General features: G+C 44.8%; 1 protein-coding gene across 3 annotated transcripts in view; it reads right to left on the reverse strand.

Moving 5' to 3' along the window:
- Window positions 1–20507, reverse strand: part of USP22 (ubiquitin specific peptidase 22) — a 116439-nt gene extending 95932 nt beyond the window's left edge. The window contains exon 1 of one of the 3 annotated variants that reach the window (XM_035132101.3): window positions 19313–20507. In XM_035132101.3, coding sequence (XP_034987992.1) covers window positions 19313–19438 — 126 coding nt within the window. In that variant the 5' untranslated portion in view covers window positions 19439–20507. The remainder of the gene's footprint in view (window positions 1–19312) is intronic. The other 2 variants (XM_088656692.1, XM_035132102.3) reach the window with 2 other exon arrangements.
- Window positions 20508–25266: the final 4759 nt, after the last annotated feature.

Genomic DNA, 25266 nt, shown 5'->3' on the forward strand with positions numbered 1-25266 from the left:
ATCATGGCTACCTGACATAAGAAAGGCACCACTCACTAAATAAGCAGAATTTTTTCAAGGTGTTTGCTTAAAAAAACACTTTATCTTGGCAGCTGAAATTAAAACCTTAATGTTGATTCCTAACTGGAATCCAAGCCAGTTGGCTTTTGCAACTATCTCAACAGAAATCCTTGACAACCACATGCTTTTTATGGGCAAGTTCTGCAGTTAATGTTTTTTGTTTTTTGTTTTACTATATTCCTTACTGGATTGTTATTTAAACTTCATAATAAAGTCTTTAAAAAACCAAACCCAAAACAGCTGGCCAATAAATAAATCCTGGGATACATAAGAGTACAAATAGTAGTATACATACTGTCATAAATTATTCTATACAATAGAATAAACTTTTAAAATAGAAGGTTCCTCCACTCCTTTTCAAAACAGCATTCTGCAGAAAATAGCTGCCTGCAGTCCTTCTGTAAAGGCACCTGCTATTTAGTCCACAAAGAAAGTGAGAAATCTGCATTGCTGTCTGACATTTTCTCTTGAAAAATGCCTTTCAGGGATGGACTGGGAAGGGTGGCATGTTTCTGGAAAATGAAGCTACTAGTCTTTAAAGGGGGGCAAGGGGATGGGACCCAACAAAGCAGCTGTCAGAGCCAGTTCTTGTTCAACTAGGGTAGAACAAGGCCAAGTCATTGGGGGAATAAGATGAAGGCAGTCCATAGCCAGCAAGGAAGAATGACAGCAGAGCCTGAGCAGTGACTTTATGTGTGTAGTAGAGCAGCATGCCCGTCCTGCATACAAATTAACATGTGGCTCATTTGAACAAACCATCCTCAAAAAAAGGAAGGTGGGAAAGAACTGCATGTGCCCCAATATGTGTATGTGATTGTGGTGGTGCAGGTCTCCCCTTCTACTATTCACTGGACATTCATCTATATATATGTCCCCCTCCAAAAAAAAAAAGGTCAGTCAAGATACTCACAGAGGAGCAGTAACTCATTTAACATATGTGCCATATTTATTCTGGAAATACCATTGCTACTTTGCCTCAATAGCTTGTTACCACAGATAAACCATTTTGCTGTGGCTGCAAGTCAACATTTAAGGTGCTCAGAAAGAGGCAGGAATACATTGTTACAATGAGCTATGTTCACTATAAATCTACCGTGTTTCTCCGAAAATAAGCCATACCCCGAAAATAAGCCATAGTGATAGGCAGTTTAACCTTGTAGGTTAAACTGTACCATACTTAATAAAAAATAAGACATCCCCTGAAAATAAGCCACTGTGTTTTTTTTTTTTTTTTTAGGAAAAATAAATATAAGACGGTGTCTTATTTTGGGGAAAACACGGTAGTACGACTATCCCTCATATATTCTTTAGAAGTAAACCTATTGTATTTGAGCAGGGGTGTGTGATTTCTAATCTGGTCATGACTGGGGTGCAGGAGAATATATTTGGGTGCAGGAGCTACAATCCAACAGTTCCAAGGCAAAAGAAGAAATTTCTATGCTAGAAGAAAAGAGGTATGGTGGAATAGTTGTTCAAATGGTCAGGCCACCTTTTGAGAAATGGTATACAAAATACATTTATAATAAATAATAATAATTTATTTATATTCCACCCATCTGTACCTCAAATGACAAGGTTTCAGCCGAAGCATAATCTTATTTTTGTGATTGTATTTTTTGTAACTGTAGGAGAAGGGTAGGTAATAAAACCACCAGCATGCTTAAGGTTTGAAAAGGGAAGCATTCTGGAGTCTAGAACTAGTATTTAGACCAGGCATCCCCAAACTGCGGCCCTCCAGATGTTTTGGCCTACAACTCCCATGATAACCTAGATAACAGGACCAGTGGTCGGGGAAGATGGGAATTGTAGTCCAAAACATCTGGAGGGCCAAAGTTTGGGGGTGCCTGATTTAGACCATCTAAGGAAGCCAATTCTAAAACAGTCAGGAAATAAACCATCCCATCAACGAGTACCAACAGAGGGATTGATCGCCTTTAAGTGAAAAGAGATTCCCTTTGCTTTTGGGAGCATAGCTGAAACAGTTAATCTTTGCCAAGTCTTAAACAGGTCCTATTCATGCCATCAGTTGTGTGTGTTATTAATCCATGCTTACACATACAGATTCACCTTTCTATGTTAGGCAATAATGTTTAAAACATCATGTTGTAGAAAGGACTACTAGACAGAAGAGTTCAATTTGGCACGCTTGTATGGCTGTGGAAGCACAAAGCGACAAGACCAGCAGCATGAACAGTTACAGAATGACTCTGCCATGTGGCATAGAACCAACTCTGCTGGCTGGTCTAACCTCACTGCCCTGAACAAGGCAGGGGATTAAAATGTTGGTTACTGCCAGAGCATGGCTGTGCACCAGGCTTTCCTTGCCTGGCAGACAGTCTACTTGGAGTCATTGCCAGCTTACAGAATGTCCAGCAGCCTTCAGGCTGTTCCTTTCTACAACAGCAACACTGCTTTGGCAAAGCAAATATCAGAAGTGGGTGCTTCAAAACTAGGAAGTAAATACATACTAGCATAGTTTAAAAAGAAGACAAAAGAGGTTCCACTAGTACAGTGGTACCTCGCAAGACAAAATAAATTTGTTCCACGAGTCATTTCGTATTGTGAAAATTTCGTCTTGCGAAATTTAATTAATGCGTTCCTATGGGGGGGGGAGCGCAAAAAAGTCGCCAACTCACCTGCCACAGCCGGAAGTTTTAAAGGCTCTGGGGAGGGGGAAGCAGGAGGAGGGCCAGGGAGAGGCTCCCTCCCTCCTTCCCCAGCAGCCGGACCCTCACGCCCAACCAGACAGCCAGCCCATTCGCGCGCAGGCAGACAGGCTGTCTGGTTGGCCTCTCCTGTTCGTGCGCAGCTCTCCCGTGCACAGCGACTTAAGGTGAGTGAGGGGGGATCCGGCTGCTGCTCGGCTGCCAGCGGCCATTTCGGTGCAGCGGCACCAATCGCCAAACACCATGTCCCTGCGGAAGCTGGGTGATGGCGGTGGCGGAAGCGCGAGGCAGGCGGGCTCCCCAGAGGAGGCTCGGTCTGACTTTCTCCTCCTCGAGACGCCCTGGTTCGCCTTGCGAAGTTTTCTATGGCACGGCCATAAAAAACTTCGTCTAGCGAGTCTGCCAAAAGATCGCAAAAACGTTTTTGTCTTGCAATTTTTTCATTGCACGAGGCGTTCGTCTAGCGAGGTACCACTGTATCATGAATACTAATTATTTATATCCAGAATTGGGGTGAGAACTAAGCAAGACAGTAAAGTACACTTATACCATTTTCCCTGTTAAATCTGAAGAGCAACAACAAGGAACCTAGACCACGCTTAAGAGGGACTATCCTTGTTCAAAAAGAGTTTCTCTGCAGCAATATGAGGGAAAAGTTGTCAAATGCATAAGCAATGAGCACTGAAGGTTCAACATCAAATCACCAAGTGTAGTTTCTGTAGCCTGTAGCCTCCTCCAAACAACCCTTAGTCACTCCTGCCTCCTGCAATTTTCTTCCTTGACATCCATTATCTTAGCCCTTGGCAGTAATTGTGAAGTACTGTATAACAAATGCAGTAATTTTCCAATTTGCAGATCTACACTAAGGGTTGTAGCCAAACTAATTTCTACTCAAAGTAGACCCACTGAAATTAGTGTACTTAAGTTGGTCATATCCATTAATTCCAATAGGTCTACTCAAATTCTAACTAATGGTGAATGCAGTCCTAAGCATGCAAGCAGTAAGTATTTGTAACGAAGGAACACCATGGCAGGAATGAACATGCAGGCACCTAGGATTTGAAATATTTTTTTCTAGCTTGTCTAATATAATTTCACTTTCAGGGTAAGACAGGAACAGACAAATTGGTATCAAGCAAAGGTTTACAGGTTCCCCTAGATAATAAATATCTGAGAGCAACAGACTTCACTAAGTCTCTGCCCCCGCCTTTTCCAGTTGCCCTGAAGCATAAAAATAACAAACACAAAGGAGGCATTCTTTCTCTGTTTCTCTTTCTCTCTCTCTCTCTCTCTCTCTCTCTCTCCACACACGCACACACTCATGTGTGTCTTTATGTACATGTATATATATTCATATACACATACATATATTCCTCTAAAGATCAATACTGTAGTAGCTACTGTGAATGTCTAATTATGTCTCATCTTCACATATTGCTATCATAACACTGAAAGAACCAAAAAGCAATGTTAGAAAGTGGGACAGGAATGCTAGGAGCCATGTGGCTCCTGGGACCTGGGTTGTGGGAGCCAAAAGCAAAATGTCCAAGCACCTTTTTTCCCTTGCCCTGCTACCAGACCGGGCAGCCCCGCAGCAAAAATAAAAATCACAATTGGAACCATCACAAAAAAATCACAATTGGAACCATGCCAGTCACAAAACGCAACTGGTACCTGGCTAATTTCAAACACTGCTTACTTGTACAGCATCTGCTTCCAGAGTGCATATTTCTACTAAAAGAATATTCCTAAGTTTTGACATTCTCCTTTTCTATACAATATACATAAAGCACATCTATGTAGCTTTGCATGTTCTTTGTTATAGTCTTTGTTTTTTGGTTTTTTCCTTCAAAATATAAACACCTGAGGTAAACGCTACAAAAGGCCCAAGAAGGAATTTATGAGTACTGCATGGCAAGCCAGCAATTTAGCTTACTAGTCATTTTCATAATGGTACTACAGTCCACAAACAATGAATCAGGTATTCTAGATGCAAGGTTGTGCTACAGTGACTGGACTAAACAGTGTAGCTCGCAACAAAGGAAGCAGTATTCTGAAAATCAAAAGAATTCACAATATTCCTGATATACAGGCTATATACAGTGGTGCCTCACTAGACGAATTTAATTCGTTCCACGGGTCTATTCTTATAACGAAAAATTTGTCTAGCGAATCCCATAGGAATGCATTGAAATTTTTTTTTAAGAAATTTGCCCATAGGAACGCATTAATTGAATTTCAATGCATTCCTATGGGAAACCGCGATTTGCTAGACAAATTTTTCATAAAACGAATTTGTCTAGCGAGGCAACCTCCGCTAGAAAAATCCTTTCTTTAAGCGAAAATTTTGTCTTACGGGGCGTTTGTTAAGCGAGGCACCACTGTACATGCTTTTTTTTTGATACCACATCAAGAAAGAGATTGGGAAGATTCAGAGGAGCAAAGAGGTTGATTAGAGTGTCTATAGAATGCTGAACAAATGATATACCTAAGTAGATGCAACCAAGTAGGTTTGGCACACAAAAGAAGCAGTTTGAGACGGCAGGGGGAGTTGAGAAATCTGATCTTCAATTATTTAAAAGGCTGCCATGAAGATCAATGTTTGCTGGTACTATCAGTGGCCCCAGTGAGTATACAGAAAAGTAGATTTAATATAAATTATTAGTAACCGCTTTCAGAACTGGCCAATGTAACAGGTTGCCTAGCAATCTCATCTACTGAAGATATATTTTAAGTAGCAACTAGGTAAACAATGGGGATGAAACAGAAATGTTGCAATGCCAAGGACTGAATTAGGGAGACCTTGAGTTTCCTCAAAGTCGTAAGGATAGTCTTTAATTCTCAACTTTTTATACTAGAAAGTACATAGTATCTACTTTATTCTGAATAAGAGTACCAACTACTCTTGAGACTGATACCTTTGATATGCCAAATCTCAAAATCTTCACATATTACTGTAACTTCTGGGAAATGTTTCTGAAAACTGAACTGACATCACTGATGATTCTCAAGATTCCTAGACAGAGGCATGTTAATTTCAAACACCATTAAACCACAGGCAAGGCAACCAAACTGAAATAGAATGTTGATTAATAAAATTCACAAGTTCACATTTCTCAACAAAATATCCTATGTGAACTCAAAGCAAAGCTTGGTTATGGACTAATGTCTGTCCTTTAATGGGAGCAAATATTTAATTATTGGTACAGGACATAGCTAAGGGGAACTGCCCTGCGAGCAGTAGTTACACATTACTCAAGTCACCTTTCAAATTGCCAGAAGCAAATCAATTCATCAGAATTACAGCACATTTACTTGTACATGGAAACAGATAAAAATATGCCTAGAATGAGCCATGAATGTGCTATTTGAATTGATGAATCATACAGCTTTAATTTTTTTTAGGTGTAGATCTGACTGGCCCAGGACCAATGCAGATGTGTTATGTGATATACATATTCCAATTCTCTTATCCCCTTTTACTACTTTACAATTGCTGCAGATGTATACATTGAAGTGATTGTAACTCAGTAATATCACTGACCAACGGGGGTGAAATACAGATCACTAATCCTGACATTTACTAATTGCCATGCTTATTCTATGAATCAGTTGTTTATATTCAGAACCTCCATGTCAAGGAATGCAGCTCCACCTAAGCTTGTGATCACTGTAACATGCTCTCAGACATGAAACTTTAAAAAGAAGTGCACTGCCATGAATGTCTTTCCTTTTGCTTCTTCATATTGGAGATGGGGATCAATGCTGAACAGGTTTAGCAACTAGCCATTTTCTGATCCGTTGTCTTACTTTGTCCAGCTTCTGAGATACTTCACACTAGCCAGCAACCCCCTGCCAAAGGTGGTGATCAGGTGTACACCATCCTGAGCTCCTTGGAGGAAACTGGGATAAAACTCTTAGTTATAAAGTTAAAACTACTTCAGGCATGCCCAATGGTTCATGCACACATAGCAGGATTTTCTCATTTCTTTGAACCGTGAAACATTATGCTAAATGTACAGCCAACATGTACAATTAACAAGAACCACTCTACTTTCCAGATTGCAACCCAGTAACCAAGAAATATATGTTGCCATACAAACTGACTTCTTTTCCCCACCTTGATGCATGCCACAGTGAAGACAGTGATACAACAGCAGCTATAACGGAGCACATGGACATCAGCTGTGACAAAGCCTCATGCATGCTAAAGAGGGATGCCAACATTAATGTGTGGAACCAAACACACACAACCCTTTTGAAAGTTAAATTCATTATTTACCACATATTGTTAAGAATGTGAAAGGCTTCCAGTGGGGGGGGGGGTGTCAAATAAAGTCACTTTGTATGATATATCTGGCCTATAAGCTACCAGATCTCGTCATTCCTGTGACAACACAAACTGCTTTTGAAGCTGCTTCAGATTCACTATATAGCATAGGAGCTGCTGTACAAGTCAAAGAGCCACTTGGCCACATAAAACTAGCTACATGGTTCTTTGGATCCTGACTACATCTTTCTTATCATTTATTCTTCTTAGTAACCATTGATTTTGCTTCTCTCATCTCTTGACCCCTTCCACTAGGGTCTCCATCCTTCCAATGGTACCTAAGGAACGCATGCTGTACAGACACACTTGCACTCTACAACTACCATGACTGCTGGACAATCAGTTCTCTCATTATAGTCACTGACTCATGACCCTGGACAAAATCTCATCAATAAATTTTAGTATGAAAATACTTACATATCCGGCAGTCATATAATTGGTACATTTGCATATACAAGTCATTGAACAAGGAAGCTATCATTTATATACCGACATTTTAAAACATACTTTTAAATAGGAAATGAAGCAGACAATCAAGGCTAAAATTAGAAGGGTGTCTTCCAAAGTAATTTGTACTGCCTATGTTAGTGTACAAACATAGCTTATTTTTGTTTCTTTTGACATTCATTCTCTTATTTATTTTATTTTAAAGTGAGACACCCTGGAAGGAAACCAGTATCCAGGAAATGTTCACAGCAATAGCATCACAATGATTCTAGACTTTAATGTGGTTAATTATGGAACACATTTTAGCATTTTAAGTGTTCCTCTCCAGGCCTCTCATAACAATTGACAGACTATTTCTCATACCTCTGGAGTGTTCTCCTTTGTTGCTTAAAGAGGAATAAGTGGCAGCTAGCAGGACTGTACCCCATTGTCACAAATGAAAGGATCTAACAGAAACATTAGTGGAATAGGAAAGAAGCAGTCCCTGTTTGTTCCTAATCTTTTTCTCTTTCCAAATGAAATATATATTGTTTAGCCCTACAGCATGTCACACATAAATACTAACAAGACAAAAAGTACATTTCAAGCCACATCTATGCAGAGCTAAACCTTCCACTTTAGCCATCAAAATTCTAATTTCTCTTTATTTGTTCAAATAACAATATCAAATATAAAGAAAATCCTCAAGAAACTGAGGGAGAACTTCAACTAGAACTATTCCTATCAGACTAAATTCAAGAAAATTCTTTTCCTTTTAAAAGAGTATAAAAATGCAATCCAAGTATATTTCCCTATTTAATAAAATAAAACAAAGGAATTAAATTATGTACCTATCACTCATATTTACTTATGTAATTTTTCCATCTACTAATTCATTTTGGGTGGCCCTGCTCTTACAAGCAAAAGGAGATTAAAAGAAAGGCAAATTAATCCTAAATTAATTTAGAGAGCGCTCCTAAATTTTAAAAGGGGGGTTGTACTTCTACAAACTTCACTATTGGAAGAAGTAACAGCCGAATATATCATGGATCTGAATTTATTATGACTAGATGTCCAAACAACATTTGTAAGTTAAACATTAAGGGTAGTAGCTTAGCTCTACTCAGAACAGATTCATTGAAATCAATGGACCTAAGTAAGCCATATCCATTAATTCAAGGTCAGCAACCTCCGGCCCATGGGCCGGATGCGGCCCACGAAGGCCATTTATCCAGCCCACGGGCCGCCCGTTTACCGAGCCGCCTGCTCAGCGAGTCCCCCGCACGCTGCGCTAAACCGCCGCAGCATGGGGACTTGCTGAGCGGCGCCAGAAATCGCATCTGCACATGCCCAGATGGCGAAAATCGCTTCTGAACAGGCGCAATTTCCGGCATCTGCGCAGCTGCAGAAGCAATTTCCGGCACTGCGGACATGCGCAGACACCATTTCCGGTTTCGTGCTGCGCCCGTCCAGCCCATGGATGACGTCCATGGGAACAATCCAGCCCTTGGCTGGATAACCTTGCCGACGCCTGCATTAATTTCAAGGAGCCTACTCTGAGTGAGAGTAGCATTAGATTTCACCCTAAATTTAAAGTATTTGTGCTAAGATTTCACAGATTATTTTTTAAGTAGACAGCAAAGAATAAGAGTGGGTGATACATTGAGGTTGAATCCCGACAAGACAGAAGTACTGTTTGTGGGGGACAGGAGGCGGGCAGGTTTGGAGGACTCCCTGGTCCTGAATGGGGTAACTGTGCCCCTGAAGGACCAGGTGCGCAACCTGGGAGTCATTTTGGACTCACAGCTGTCCATGGAGGCGCAGGTCAATTCTGTGTCCAGGGCAGCTGTTTATCAGCTCCATCTGGTATGCAGGCTGAGACCCTACCTGCCCGCAGACTGTCTCGCCAGAGTGGTGCATGCTCTAGTTATCTCCCGCTTGGACTACTGCAATGCGTTCTACGTGGGGCTACCTTTGAAGGTGACCTGGAAACTACAACTAACCCAGAATGCGGCAGCTAGACTGGTGACTGGGAGCAGCCGCCGAGACCACATAACACCGGTCCTGAAAGACCTACATTGGCTCCCAGTATGTTTCCGAGCACAATTCAAAGTGTTGGTGCTGACCTTTAAAGCCTTAAACGGCCTCGGTCCGGTATACCTGAAGGAGCGTCTCCTCCCCCATTGTTCTGCCTGGACACTGAGGTCCAGCGCCGAGGGCCTTCTGGCGGTTCCCTCACTATGAGAAGCCAGGTTACAGGGAACCAGGCAGAGGGCCTTCTCGGTAGTGGCACCCACCCTGTGGAATGCCCTCCCACCAGAGGTCAAAGAGAATAACAATTACCAGACCTTTAGAAGGCATCTCAAGGCAGCCCTGTTTAGGGAAGCTTTTAATGTTTGATGGATTTCTGTATTTTAATATTTTGTTGGAAGCCGCCCAGAGTGGCTGGGGAAAAATAATAAATTATTATTATCCTCAAGGTAGGTATGTGCAGTGAGAATACCAATACAGTTGTACCTTGGTTGATGAATGCCTTGCAAGTCGAACGTTTCGGCTCTTGAATGCCGCAAACCCGGAAGTGAGTCGAGCGGACTTCCAGAACAGATTCCTTTTGACTTCCGAGGTACCACTGTATATAGATTGTAAGACTAGGGATCCAGAAACAAAGCATAGTATAGCCTACATCATGGGTAGGCAAACTAAGGCCCGGGGGCCAGATCCGGCCCAATCGCCTTCTAAATCCAGCCAGCGGGTGGTACGGGAATCAGTGGTTTTTTACACGAGTAGAATGTGTCCTTTTATTTAAAATGCATCTCTGGGTTATTTGTGGGGCATGCATGGTGTTTTTACATGAGTAGAATGTTATTTAAAATGCATCTCTGGGTTATTTGTGAGGCATAGGAATTCTTTCATTTTAATTTTTCCCCCAAATTATAGCCCGCCCCCCCCACAAGGTCTGAGGGACAGTGGCCCCCTGCTGAAAACGTTAGCTGACCCCTGGCTTACATGATTTATGAAGCCACATTTTCCCCCAGGAGAAATCTGAAGGCACACTTTCGCTAATGGGGCCTCCCGCTGCCGCCATGCCACCGGCGTGCAATTTCCGTTCTCATCCTGGGACAAAGTTCTCAACCTGAGGTACTACTACTGGGTTAGCGGAGTTTGTAACCCAAAGCATTTGTAACCCGAGGTACCACTGTACAGTTGAATGCCAACAATATTCAAGAATCAAATAGTTCTTCTTGGCTTTCATTCAGAAGTCGTGTGTTAGTCTAAACATGGAGTTGCCAAAGTTTGTACACCATGGACCCTTGAGGACTTCCCCTAGTGCCCATTAAGCCTCTAATTCTCTCTCCATTACTTTTACCTCCATATTGAGGTACAAAGTGTGGTTACTTCCCCATTTCCATCCCTGAAAAGCACATGGAGATGAAGGCGCAGAACAATGATTCTCTTTCTCACTTCTTCAGTTCATTTCAAGGCTCAGATCAGTACCTGAGTAAATGGGGGAAAGTGAAAGAAGTAGGAGTGGAGGAAGGGAGAAAAATGAAGCAAGAAGGCCAAAAGTGGATTGGAGTAGATGTCAAGAGAGTGAAGTACCAAAGAACAGAGAAAGATGGTGAGTGAGAGAGTACACATCAAATCTAATAAAACTGATCCTATTGAAAATGCATAATTTCGCACAAGTTCCCACCCCTCCCCCTGTATCCAATCACAGATCACGTCTATCTCCATTGAAAATCATGGATATTATGCTTTCCAGCACTGCCATGGTGCAAAAACATAGATTAGAGAAACAGATCCTTATGAATCCTCACAATTTTTACAAGGGCTCTCTTTAATACCATCACCAAATCATGTCACCTCTGTGGGCACAGATGTGATCTGTAATTTGTTGGAGCTTCTGTTGTCATCCTATGTAAAATTCATGAAAATCCATTCAGATCTTCTGTGTTTTTATTTTTTACTATGCAGTGCAAACATGTAAGCTTTAATTTGATGATAGTGTTTGGAGATTCTGTTTAAAACCATGCAAATTCAAGAGGAAAGAGGAAAATTCTACTGGAACAAGTTTTTTACCCATACTCATGGAAAAGCAAATAGGGTGTGTGCATTCTCTTTTTCCCTGTTGGGAAGGGGCGCGAGAAACAACCAGACCCAGGAGTATCCAGGGCACTCATAAAATCCAAGTGTGCCCATGGGTCTAAAAAGGATTGCAATCCGTGGACAATCAAAAATGTTGTTTAAAATGAAAGCTAACCACAGAGAGACAGAACATTTGAGGTAGAAGTTAAGAGCTTTTAAAAAACGATACCTGTTCCTGAATAAAACTTTCACAAAGGAAAAAAGAGCACTTGTTTATGCCTTTACTATCAGACAAGAGTATGATGCAACTAAAAAAAGGTAGGTTGCTACCTCCATACAGGTACAGTGGTACCTCGGGTTACAAACACCTTGGGTTACAAACTTTGCCCCAGGATGAGAACCGAAATCGCGCACCGGCGGCATGGCAGCAGTGGGAGGCCCCATTAGCTAAAGTGGTATCTCAGGTTAAGAACGGACCTCCGGAACCAATTAAGTCTGCAACCCGAGGTACCACTGTATTTGACAGTTGTCAGATGCTCAATCAAATAATAGGTAAACAATCAACTGGCATTTTAACCTTATTTTTCATCAGCTACAGAAATACAAGAAACCAAAACATCCTGCAGTGCTGAAAGTATAAAGCACACAATAAGCCTCCCCAGGAATTAGTTCTTTACACTATCAGGGTGAGTGTCACATCTGTCATAAGCAGATTACCAAAACTCACCACCCATTCCAGAATTAAAACAGACATGTCCTGCAAGTTATAGGCAGATTTGACAAATTAACTCAACTTGCTCATTCCCAGTCAGTTCTATTTACCTCACTCTTCTGATAACAAAGCGATTCAGAAACAAGTCTTCAGAATCCTTAAGATATGAAGATGTACCAACAGCAACGTGAGCCTCAAAAATCTGCACTGGTAGAAAATAAATTTCCAATGCAAGATTTGAGGATTCAGAATATATTAACCATCTTATTAAACTTTGATGCCAATTCACTTCCTTTCCAGTAAACTCGCAAACCATCAGATACCTACCACTTGACCAAATATTTCCCTCACCCCCCAAAATTACATTCCTACTGCGCTTACAACAAAACTGAACCTGTTAGTTTCCTGTTCTTGACTACAACTAGTCAGATTTTTACCATTATTGTGAACTGTAAAGCCTAGCCAAATTCAATAATAAAACAATTATATACAGGCAACTCCCCTTTTATGCAGGACTTGCATTCCAAGGCACCATGCACGTTCATGGGACATACATAAGCCCATCCCACCCCCTTCTGGTGTGAAAAATGGTACACACGTCAGCAGTTGCACGAATGCCAAACGCGTGCAAATGTGGAGTTGCCTGCATATGTATGTTTCTCCCCCCCCCCCCCGGGTGTGTGTATGTGTGTGAGATCTAACAAGAAAGCATGTATAATACAGCTGCCTCACACATTTCAAGATGGAATCACATGAGAGGAAGTGGGTCCACCCCTTGCACTCCAGTGAGGAAAAAGGACTGAAATCCTAAAAAGCATAGAATACCATCATACCCACACCACCAACCAGCTAAGCATGACTATACAGCTACTGTGAAAATTACTTGTCAAGTAAAGAGAAAGAAAGGCAACATGGAAATAGCTGGAACTCAGGCAAGAAGGTGGAGCATTGTGAGAGAAGAAGCAAGTACCGTGTTTCTCCTAAAATAAGACACGTCTTATATTATTTTTTTCCTCCAAAAAAACACACCACGGCTTATTTTCAGGGGATGTCTTATTTTTTTATTACCTAAGTAGGGTACAGCATTATTAAGTATGGTACAGGGCTTTCTTGCGCCACCCGCTGAGCCTGCTGCCGGGTCCCAGGGCTTCACGTGGCGTGGCTGAGGCTGCTGCCGGCTTCGCGCGGGTCCCAGGGCTGCACGCGGCGCGTCTGAGGCTGCTGCTGGCTGCTGCGGCTTCGCGCGTCGCCCGCTGCCAGGTCCCGGGCTTCACGCAGACGGCTGAGGCTGCTGCCGGGTCCTGCGGCTTCGCCCGCCGCCAGGTCCCGGGCTTCACGCAGACGGCTGAGGCTGCTGCAGGCTGCTGCCGGGTCCTGTGGCTTCGCGCGATGCAATGCGGCACGGCTGAAGCTCCTGCCAACTCCTGCAGCTTCGCGCGCCGCCCGCCGCCGGGTCCCAGGCTTCACGCAGCCAGCTGAGGCTGCTGCCAGCTGCTGCCGGGTCCTGCGGCTTCGCACGCCGCCGGGTCCCGGGCTTCACACAGCCGGCTGAGGCTGCTGCCGGGTCCTGCGGCTTCGCGCGTCGCCCGCTGCCGGGCTCCTGCCAGGTCCTGCGGCTCTACGCGCCGCCCGCTGAGCCTGCTGCCAGGTCCTCCCGGGTCCTGCGGCTTCGCACAGCGTGCACCAAAGCTCCTGCTGGGGCTTCGCATGGTGCGCGTTGAGGCTCTTGCCGGGTCCCAGGGCTTCACCTCTCTCTGGGTCCTGCTGGGTCAGGGCTTCGCGCTGCACCGACAGGCATCGTCCTTTCCCTCTTTCTACCGTAACGGAAGCGCCATCCAGACCTGCTCCCAACACTACCCGGTATGGCTTATTCGGGGTATGTCTTATATTTATTCTACTCGTGAAAAGCCTGCCATGGCTTATTTTTAAGGCCCGTCTTATTTTAGGAGAAACACGGTATATGCATGTGTATTATGTACATGATAAAGAAGTAGCAATGGTGGCAAAGGAGTGTTCTTGGACAGGGGTAGGTAAAAGAACACAGCCATTGTTATAATAGCTTCTGCAGAATCAAATTCTGTTGAAGGTAAAGGTAAAGGTAAAGGGACCCCTGACCATTAGGTCCAGTCGTGACCGACTCTGGGGTTGCGCGCTCATCTCGCATTATTGGCCAAGGGAGCCGGTGTATAGCTTCCAGGTCATGTGGCCAGCATGACAAAGCCGCTTCTGGCAAACCAGAGCAGCACATGGAAACACCGTTTACCTTCCCGCTGTAGCGGTTCCTATTTATCTACTTGCACTTTGACGTGCTTTCGAACTGCTAGGTTGGCAGGAGCTGGGACCAAGCAACGGGAGCTCACCCCATCACAGGGATTCGAACCGCTGACCTTCTGATCAGCAAGCCCTAGGCTCAGTGGTTTAACCACAGCGCCACCTGGGTCCTCTGTTGAAGGTAGGCAAGGCTTATTTCCATTTTAAATGAACGCTTTAGAATCGTTCAGAATTGTGGTCTGCACTCAACCAGTTTTTGTCATTTTTAAGTAATTACAGAATAAACCATGTGCACAACAGTACACATACCAATTAGTTTCATTTGAAACCATTTCAGGTTTGGCATAATTTAATATAAAACTGTATTTTACTGTTGTAAAATCAAAATCCTAGCCTACATATACAAAGCTGCTGATATTCATGTCATTTTATAGAGCAGTTTAGCTATGCACATTGCCCTATAGTAAATACCAGCGACAGCCATGATTTATTCTGGCTTATGCAAGTCAGCCTCTGCAACAGAACTACTACTCTTGTCTCATAAGGATATATCCATAAATAATCCAAAATAATATTCATAATATGCAGTTAAACTGTGCAATACTAATGTCAATAAAAATCTAAATTCTGCATAGAGCCAAGGTGATGCAGTGCCACAACAGGTCTGAGAAAGGGGTTGTTAAAAGAAACAGGCCTAGCTTCTAAGCAAGCCTTGCAGGTTTTCTAATGATAGCTCATCTAACATTCAGGCCACTGAACTACAGTAGCTGTGGTGTGCTTTTAGTTGGGCAATCCTTTCACTTTTAAAACTTGTAAAATCATACCAATCTTACTATGTTACATACACCAAATGTCCACTTAGCAATTCTTGTTAATTTCTAATTAAATATTACTGGCCCCAAACACATATGAAATAAAATAATAATACTAATTTATTATTTATACCCCGCCCATCTGGCTGGGTTTCCCCAGCCACTCTGGGCGGCTTCCAACAGAAAAATGAAACACAACAATCTATTAAACATTAAAAGCCTCCCTAAACAGGGCTGCCTTCAGGTGTCTTCTAAAAATCTGGTAGCTGTTTTTCTCTTTGACATCTGATGGGAGGGCGTTCCACAGGGCGGGCGCCACCACCGAGAAGGTCCTCTGCCTGGTTCCCTGCAACTTACCTTCTCGCAACGAGGGAACCGCCAGAAGGCCCTCGGTACTGGATCTCAGTGTCAGGGCAGAAAGATGGGGGTGGAGACGCTCCTTCAGGTATACTGGACCGAGGCCATTTTGGACTTTAAAGGTCAGCACCAACACTTTGAACTGTGCTCGGAAACGTACTGTCTTGATTGAGAACTGAGCAGTTTCCAGATACTCAGGCTACAAACACTTTACGTGCTTTTAACTTGTGAATATTCAGTTTTACGCGCTTGGCAAAAATAATTTTAAAAATTAAAAAGGGGGTGGATGTCAGAGACAAAATACTATGGCAATCCCACCCACTATAGCACCTAATGTGTTTTGACTAAATGCGATTTTGACTTTACACAATATCCTTGGAACGTAACCCCTGTGTAAGTTGAGTGTCACCTGCACTCAACTCTTGTCTTGCAAAGAAGATTGTTAAAAATTCTACACATTGTAGTTTTTATGACATAGTAGCTTGCAGCAGTACAAAAATTAATGCGGAAAACAGCCTTCTTTCTCGGTAATAAAAAAATGAGTTAAGAATTTAAGACCAAAGCTGCATTAACTGGTGGCAGCAGGGGAGAATAATGGAAAGGAAAAGTAGCAACATAGTACAGGAACAGCCTTTCAAAATCCAAGGCAATAAGCAATGTTGGCAGTTGAGTAGGGAAGCAAAAATTGACAATTTCTGCCCCCTGCAGTTTATATTGATATCTGGATTTTTAAGATGCAAAGCCTAGAAATAAATAAAACAGAAATAAAACAGGGAAGCAGATATCGAAAAATCAAATTATACAATCTTTCAGTTATTTATTGGATAGACCATAGTGTAAAATGCAATTTTGCAAGCTTGTGTTCCTTTGACAAGGACTGTTTTTAATTAATTCAGTGCCTGAGTTCAACCATCTCAACACCCATTTACACTATTTTTCCTTTCCATTTTTGCATACCAAGTAGAATAAAGCAGCAGAAGTCTCTCCGATGAAAAATGGTCTCCAAAATAAACATCTACTGACTCCAACACTGCAGCATCCTTCTAGAGAACAGGTTAGCTATCAGGCTACTTGAGCAGAAAATGCTTCCTCTTCATCAAATGCGTACATATTGTATCCCTCCACCCCACATGATGAAATTATGGGTGTAATCAACAAAAGGCAACCTTCCTCAAAATTCCAAAAGTTTGGCTTTAGTGTCTAGGCTTACAAATGAAGAAAATTATTAAATTATGACAGTTTTAAAAGGAAAAAGGCTCAAATTAAATACTGTGCAAGATATCTAAAAGAGCCATTAAGATTGTTAATGTAATACAAGTAATACAAGAACCATTATTGTATTACTTCCAACAGTGTCAAAGTACTTTAAAAATTATTAGTGTCAAGAAACGTAGTAAGATTTAGAAACTCATTCTTTTGAACCATCCCAAAAGGTACGAAGTATTGCCTGGCCCAATCCTAAATGCAATTATTTGAATCTGCAGCACAATGAGTGGTAGAAAAACTGATAGAAGAACTGTAGCCCTTTGGAATGCAAGCAAATACTGTATTCATATTTTACCTATATAATTATGAATTTTACCTATTTAAAAGTACTAGCAAAAAGGTGTGGGCTAATATATTTTCCCCTGTGATGCTAGTTTTCTATCAGCAGGAAAGTGTTGGGGAGCATGCAAAACTACCCCCTCACCACACAAACCTGCAGTCTGAAGTGGTACTGTCCACTCTATTATCCCATTCTGCTGCATATGTACAGTAATTTGCAGGCAGGTTTTACAGCCTAATGGTGCATAAAAACAACAAACTCCCAAAATGCAAAATCTACAAACAGCTAAGTAATCATTAGGTATGAAACACACACTTGTAGTAGCTCTTATTTTCATGAAAAAATAGGTACACAGATACTTCTTGCATCAACAAACCAAGAGAAATGCCTGCATCACTGACACCAAATCAGCAACAGTAACCACCTAACCTTCCCATATATCCCTTCAAATAGTCCTCCACATAACACTACACAAATCTAACACAAGTCATTCTCATACTGTATAAACACTGGTATAAATCACTATATTCAGCTGACATAATAAATTTAATCCAAGCACATCAGAATCTGAAATTTGCTCATTCCTGACACATAGATGTTTGACACTGACTTGACATCTAGAATTTATAAAAATGTATTTTCCAGTTGTATATGTTTTGTACCATTGATTTACTGATTGTGTTGTTTCTCAGTTTGCAAAACTTGATTTCATCAACCTCTACATGAGGTACTAAGAGTAAGGCCCACTCAGAAAGCTGTTGGAGACTAGTGGAAAAGGAAAGAAGGAAGGGGAGCATATGTAAGAAAGAATAGAAATGTTTACAGAACTGAATTATCGGGAAAGCAACAGAGATAGTTTTTCTTCGCAGTGTATATTTAGTTAGAATTCCCTCTAGACTAACTATGCAGTGAAATTAAATGTGACCGAAGCACTTCCTATCTCTGTGTATAAATTCCATTTTCCCTCACATATACCTCTGGTCCTCTAACACACTCAGATGCTGTCCCATATGATTTTTAAGATATATTTAAAAATAATAATAATCACATGTATCAATGGTGTGCAGAATCGTTTCCACCTACTCTGTCCTTGGAAACAGGATATCCTTCCTCTGCCTGCCTAGAAACTCCAAGTCCAGTCACAGCTTCTACCCCAATAACTTGCTCAAACCTCAGGGCGCCCATCCCACTCCCCAACCCCACCCCTTCCTTTTCCCTTCTGCAGCCTACACCCACCCACCTTTCCTACCCCCTCCAAACCACCCGTCATTACAATAACTCAGCTCGATAGAGCCCCCCGCTGGGGGCAAGGATTACAGAAAGCCACTTCCCCCTTTTTCGGTGTTCCTCCACTTAACTTTTTTAAAAGGCAGCTATTTCCGTGTCAAACACAGCCCACGGTTGAGAGAGGCAGCCTGAAGAAAATACTTCAGCAATGCCTTCCCCGACCCCGCACACACACACACGGGGGGGGGGAGCCCACATGTGCACAAAAGCAGGCCGGACATGCTGTTTTGCCCTGTCTGGGAAGCTCTCGGTTCTCCCTCCCTCCTGCTCTATCCCTCCCCTTCCCAGGCGTGCTCTGCAGTTGTCCGATTCCGGGAAACCCTCACGCCCTCCGACACCCACAACAGGAAAGGAGGCGGCGGCTGCTTCGGCTAACCCCGTATTTCAAAGCCTCAAAGTATGGGGGCCGGGAGCCCCATCAGCCTTCCTTCTCCTGCTCTCCCCACGGTTGAATAAAGGCGTGTTTAGGGGCACGGGAGGCAAGAGCAGAAATTTTTGACAAGCAATGCGGGACTAGCTCCCTGATCCCGTGGGGGAAGAGCTAAAGGCATATTTTGGAAATGGGAAGGGGGGTTGAGGGAGGAATCCTGCCCCCCAGTGGGGAATCGCAGCAACCGAGAATTAAAGGGAGAATCTGCCTGGACCGCTCCGTCCCGAGCCTGCCCCGCTTTTGCTGCTGGGGGTTCGCATGGCCATTTGCGCGCCCGCCGCTCTTTCCACCCACCCCCACCTACCCCAAACCCGCTTATTCCCCCTTACCTTTCGCTTCCTGGTCTCGGCCGACCCGCTCCACACGAAGCACTGGTAGATCACCCTCAGGTTCTGCTTCCAGTTCTCCACCTTGAAGCCGGTCACATGGCAGCACCCGGCGGCCGGCGGACTCATGTCAGACCCCCCCACATCAATCCGCCCGCCCCGCCGGCACGGCTTCTGCTAGGCTGCGGGAGGAGCAGGAAGAAGCAGCAGCAGCAGACGAGGGGGGGCCGGGGGGAGGTTGAGGCGGGGGAATCCCAAATGGGAGCGAAGACCGGGAAGGGGAGCCGGGACGGGAGGGAGGGAGGGATATTGTTGGGGTGGTGGGGACGATAGGGAGGGGAAGGAAGGATCTCCTCAGTCCACCGCTCGCTGGCTCCTTCGTCGCTGAGGGGGGCGACTGCGGGCCGCCACCCCCCTCAGGGCTGCTGCGCGGCCTCCGCCGCCCCCGCCGACTGCAGTGGTGGCGGTGCGCGGAGGGGGAGGGGAGCGGGCGGTGTGAGGCGGAGGGGGGAGGGGAGCGGCTCCTCTTCCTCCCCGGATTCCACCTCTTCTTCCTCCCTCTTCACTCTCCTCCTGCGCCTCTTCTTCTCCTTCGCCGCCTCCTCCTCGCCGCCGCCGCCGCCGCTTTCGCCTCAACCCCGCCCCGCCCCCGGCTGCTCCGAACAAAGCGCCGACGCCGACGACGCCACTGAGGAGGCAGAGCGCCACAAAGATGAGGGCAGAGAGAGAGAGGCGGGCTGAGGAGAATCTTCGCTGCCTGCCGCCGCCGCCGCGCGCTACCTCATGGAGGCCTCCCGGGAGAAGGAGGAGCGGGGGACGAGGGAGAGGGAGAGAGAGAGGGAAGCCCTGGCGGCGGCGGCGAGGGGCGCGGGTGCCGCTGCTGGGCGGCCGGCTCGGAGGGGTGTGTTCTTCGCCTCCGGTTCCCCCTCAAGTCAGTCAGCCTCGCGAGCTCGCCGGGGTTCGTGTCTCTTTAAATCTCTCTCTCTCATCTCATTCCCTTTCTCGCCCCCCACCCCTTTTCTGCTATGTGTAATGGTCCTCTCCTCAAAAGATCAGCGCGGCGAACTCAATCGAAGCCCCGCCAGGCCCGTAGCGGGACAAACCAACTGGGAAAGGAGCAGGGGTGCCGGGGGGGGGAGAGGGAGAGAGAGAGAAAAACGAGAGAGGGAGAGAGAACAGCGCTTCGCCCATGAACCGCAAGGAGGCCCGGCGGGTGCGGCCTTATTGGAAGCCGTCAGCTTATGTCCCTCCTCTATACCGTTTCCCATTGGCCGCCGCCGCCTTCCCTTACAGCGGGAGGAGGCGAGGGAAAGAAAAGGCGGGTTCGGCTGGGCCCGTCCCACCCTCGGGCCCCGTTGATTGACAAAGGAAGTTGGGAAACCGAAAAGGAGGGGTGAGGGCAAGGGGGGGAAGGAGCACATGCTGCGGTGCGGGGTTGTGGATTGGCGGGGCCGCCCGCCGCTCTCACACCACAGGGTTGCGGATTGGTTGGGGAAGCGGTGTCAGGGCAAAGGGGCCGCCTTCACCCCAGGCTGCAGGCAGGATGTGCGGGAGGAGGCAGAGCGCCGCTGCTGTCATATCCGCTTAACTTTGCAGCTTCTCTGTTACCCCAGTGATTCCTTGTAAGGAGGGAGGAGCTGAGCTGGATGATGAGGATGATGCTTAATTAGCCCTTGTCAAATGCCCCGTTTTCTTCTTGCCCGGCCCCGGTTCTGTAGATTCAAACCTCAGCCCTGCTTGCCGACACACCAGTGCAGCCACTGCCCCACCGGAGCAAGCCCTGCTGGGCAATTGGGTTTCCTCCACCCAGCTGACCTTGCTGCCGCCTCCCTAGTGGCCCTCCACGTGCTGTTTTTGCGTTCACCTGGGCAACTCTTCCTTCACACGAGCAATGGAAGAGTAGAAGCTTTCCTCCCTGCCCTTCGCGCTGTGCCTTGCATTTGTTAAATCTAAACGATTTCCTTCGGGTGGTGTGAACATAGACAGTAGCGGGAAGAGCCGTTACTCCGCCCTCCTGAACCATGCCTCCCATACAATAGTTTCTGTATACTGTGTGTGTATATGTGTGTGTTTGCCTATAAAATACAGGACAGCATTCGGAGTTAATAAAGACAGCAGGGTTCTTGTTCCGCAGGGGTAGGAGTGTTTAGTGCATTGCAGCAAACAGCAAAGAGTATTTTAGGCATCTCAAAGACTTTTAACACAATTTTATGATGGCATGCCTTCATGGACTAGCACAAAGTTAGTAGTACCTGCCTGGGGCCTCCAGTGGGTTGAGGGTTTGGGGGTGTGATCAATAAGATGTCACTTGTGTTTGGAGCCCTATGATAAAAACATATGAAGCTCACTTTTGCTGAACTGAGGGCCACATTCCAGTGGTGGGTGAGGTAAGAAGCAAAAGTGAGCAGAGCAACAGACATGTCTCTTAAATTTGTGTAGTAGACTAGATGACAGCCATACAAAAGTCAGCGGTTCCAAACTTCGGATGGAAGCACACCATATCTCTTCATCCTGGCACAGTTCAAGGACATATTTCAGCCTTGCAAAAATCCTCAAGGAATGTGCAGAGAAGGGCCAGTGAAGGATGTGGCTTGGGGAAAGTCCCAAGGTCTGGAAAGAGGCACCTGGGTAGGGGCTGAGGATCCCACCCCTGCCTTAACGAGATCATATTTATCCTTGGACGTTCAGCATACAAAATGATGTGCTTTGGCCCCTCCACACATTTCATGTACAACTTACCGTATTAGTGTGCCAGCTACCCTCCAATAATGGCATATGCCACAGGTGGTGTAAATAGGTCTGTTTTATTTTAATAACAACACTGTGGGCTGGGATGAGAAACTGAGTACCGGTACAAGCAATACTTTTAAAACACTTCCAAAGCACTCATGATTCTGGGATCTGTAGTTGACCCTTTACAGAGTTACAGTTCCCAGCAAACTTTAACAAACTACTTTGGGATAGGCTCACTCTGGAATTTAGGATAGCACCAACAATTCGATTTTTGTTTTTTTAATTCAGCCAGACTTTTTCGGAGTAGCATTGTTGTACATTGTTCCTGTTGTCTGTACGGATTTAATGTATTGTTATGAGTTTGTAAGTGCTAGACCCCTCTAATCCTTGGATCCAGCAAGTGCTAAAATCTAATCAAGCAGAGCTAGTTTCCTGGTGAGGTGATAGCCTGGGTGATGAACCATTAAGGGGCTCTGTGGGAGACAACAATTGGGAGATAAAGCCAGAGATTGCAGAGGTAGCAGTGATGTGACCTAGAAGTAAAGCAGAAAGTTTGAGAGAGCGCCAAAGAACAATATTTGATTTCTGTTTGAATCCAAAGCTGTAGCTATGGCAGAAACAGGAACCTTTGGGGTGTTGATGCTATGAAACCCTCCATCACAGACTCAGGTTGTCTATACGTGTAAATAAACCATATAGTATAAAGACACCACAGTCTTCTCTGTGCCTCATTGCCAAAAGGAAACACGAACCTGGGGTAAGCGCCTGGAACCCCTAGAATCTTGCACTGCTCAGAGATTAGGGTGGCGTGCAACAGTGTATGCTTTGGGTTTTATTTTTATTTCCTTTTTGTACACTACCACAATGTTTTAATGCAGCATGGTTTGCACATTCTTTAAATAAATATAAACAATCCATTTCAGCTGTCCTTGGGTACGCTGAGATCACCAATCAAGTCCATCACCTGCTAAATACCTGTATAAAGGGTAAAGGGGACCCCTGACCTTTAGGTCCAGTCATGACCGACTCTGGGGTTGTGGCGCTTATCTCGCATTATTGGCCGAGGGAGCCGGCATACAGCTTCCAGGTCATGTGGCCAGCATGAGAAAGCCGCTTCTGGCAAACCAGAGCAGCGCATGGAAACGCCGTTTACCTTCCCGCTGTAGCGGTACCTATTTATCTATTTGCACTTTGATGTGCTTTCGAACTGCTAGGTTGGCAGGAGCTGGGACTGAGCAACGAGAGCTCCCGTTGCAGGGATTCAAACCGCTAACCATCTGATCGGCAAGCCCTAGGCTCTGGTTTAACACACAGCGCCACCCACGTCCCTTAAATACCTGTATAGCAGCTGGCTATTGAATGCAGGAGAGCAGGATAATAAAAAAATGTCAGCAGCAACCATTCCTGGAAAATGCAGAATGATTGCCCTGACCTGAATAGATTGCCACCATGCATTTAGTAAAGAGCAAGTGTGCTCAATTATTTTTTTACAGGGTAGAAGAGTACCTACCAGGATAGAGCCACTCCCTATTTTGCATGGCAGTAGCTGCCCTGTTCCATATCTGTTGTGGCTGAGGTTGTAAACTCAATACACGTCTCTGGGAAGTACGTCTCACCAGGATGTATTTCTGAGCAGGCAAGTATAAGCTTGCACTTTCTTGTGAGCGCTGCAGAGGTATTAGTCCATGCGGCTTCTACTTTCAGAATTGCTCCAGGTCCTCACCCACAATCTTTCCATACACAGGTGTGTTTCTGCAAATACCTGCCTGTCATTTGAACCTGCACAATCAAGGCAAGCGTAATACTGCTGAACAGCCGTCAAAACAAAAAATGAGGGGGAAACAGTGGCATGTTTTTGTCACCAAGTCGCAGCCTCCTTCCTGTTTATTCTGGAGTCTGCAGGTTTGTGCTTGTTGAAGTTACACCTGGGCTCAGAAAAAGTTTCTACCTTCCTGAGGCATGTTGGGGTGGCGGAGGGAATCTGGGGAGGCAGCAAATCAACACCACTAAGCCTTGGGGAACCTACTGAATAAATCCTGAAACTACTGAAAAATTAGCTGTGCATTAGGAGACAACAAGGCAGATGGAAGCGGCTTTTATTAATTCTGCCTCCCTCTTGCACCCCGTCTACAGTTGACTGTTCATTCCCAACACTCCTGCTAGGCTCCCAGATCAGGTGTAAGGCTGGCTGGAGTGGAGAGAGGCAGAGGTACAGTACACTTAATATTAGACTCTGGACTCAGCGCTTTAGCCTTTTACTTGGGGGAAGCGCTCCTTAGATGGTCACGTTGCATTTGGGGGACCTTGTGTTCATTCTGCTGAGTAGAGTTCCCCCAAAGCTTGTCCTGAGGGTGCTATAGGGGCAAAACGACCTGTGCAAGGATGTTGTGAGATGGAACTCAACCACCAGCCAATTCTTCCATGCAAATGCAGCTTGTTCAATGTGCTGTTTGGCTACGAAAAGACCTTTCTGTGAGGAAGCAGGTCAGTAAAAGCTCATGAGACCTTAGTGAACTCTTTATTCAAAGGAACAAACAGTTTTGGAGGCTTCTTCGTAAGCCTTGGTGATTTGTCTATTATTGGAGGCAGGGAGCAGGTCTTGTGAATTAACACTCCACCTTTTCTCCCATGAATCGAATGCAGCATCAAATGGTACAAGACGCCAGATTCTGGCTACAGAGCTAGATCTTCTTAACTCAATACTGATGGCAGCCTATCTGAAGCAAAACACTTCGTCACCTGAGGAGGACATTCCCAACCCTGTCCCACAGCGCAGTAAAAATAGTATATTGTGGTTATTTAATTGTGTTAATTAATCACTTTATACAAAAGGAAAAGTCTCAAAGCTGCTTGACAAGATAAAATACCACAGGTGAAACGATTTAAACCAGAGAAGTTAAAACAATTAATGCAAAAACACATAAACTGCTCACGTGATAACACCATATTAATAAGGAAAAGTCTTTGCAACCCCATTAAAAAAATGAGCACCATCATAAGGACCCACTTAATTACCAAAGGCCAGAGAAAATATAAAGGTCTTAGCCTAGCGCTTGAAAAATTATGATGGTGCCAGCCACATTTCCCTGAGGAGAGTATCACAGGAAAGGCCTATTTTTGTGTAGCCACAAATGGGCCACACAGAGAAGGGCTTCTGAGAAAGAAGATGGGGCAGCATCCATACCCTCCAACATTTCTCCAATGAAAATAGGGATGTCCTATTC

Source organism: Zootoca vivipara, chromosome 13 (assembly GCF_965207765.1).
Source record: "Zootoca vivipara chromosome 13, rZooViv2.hap1.1, whole genome shotgun sequence".
Taxonomy (NCBI): Eukaryota; Metazoa; Chordata; class Lepidosauria; order Squamata; family Lacertidae; genus Zootoca; species Zootoca vivipara.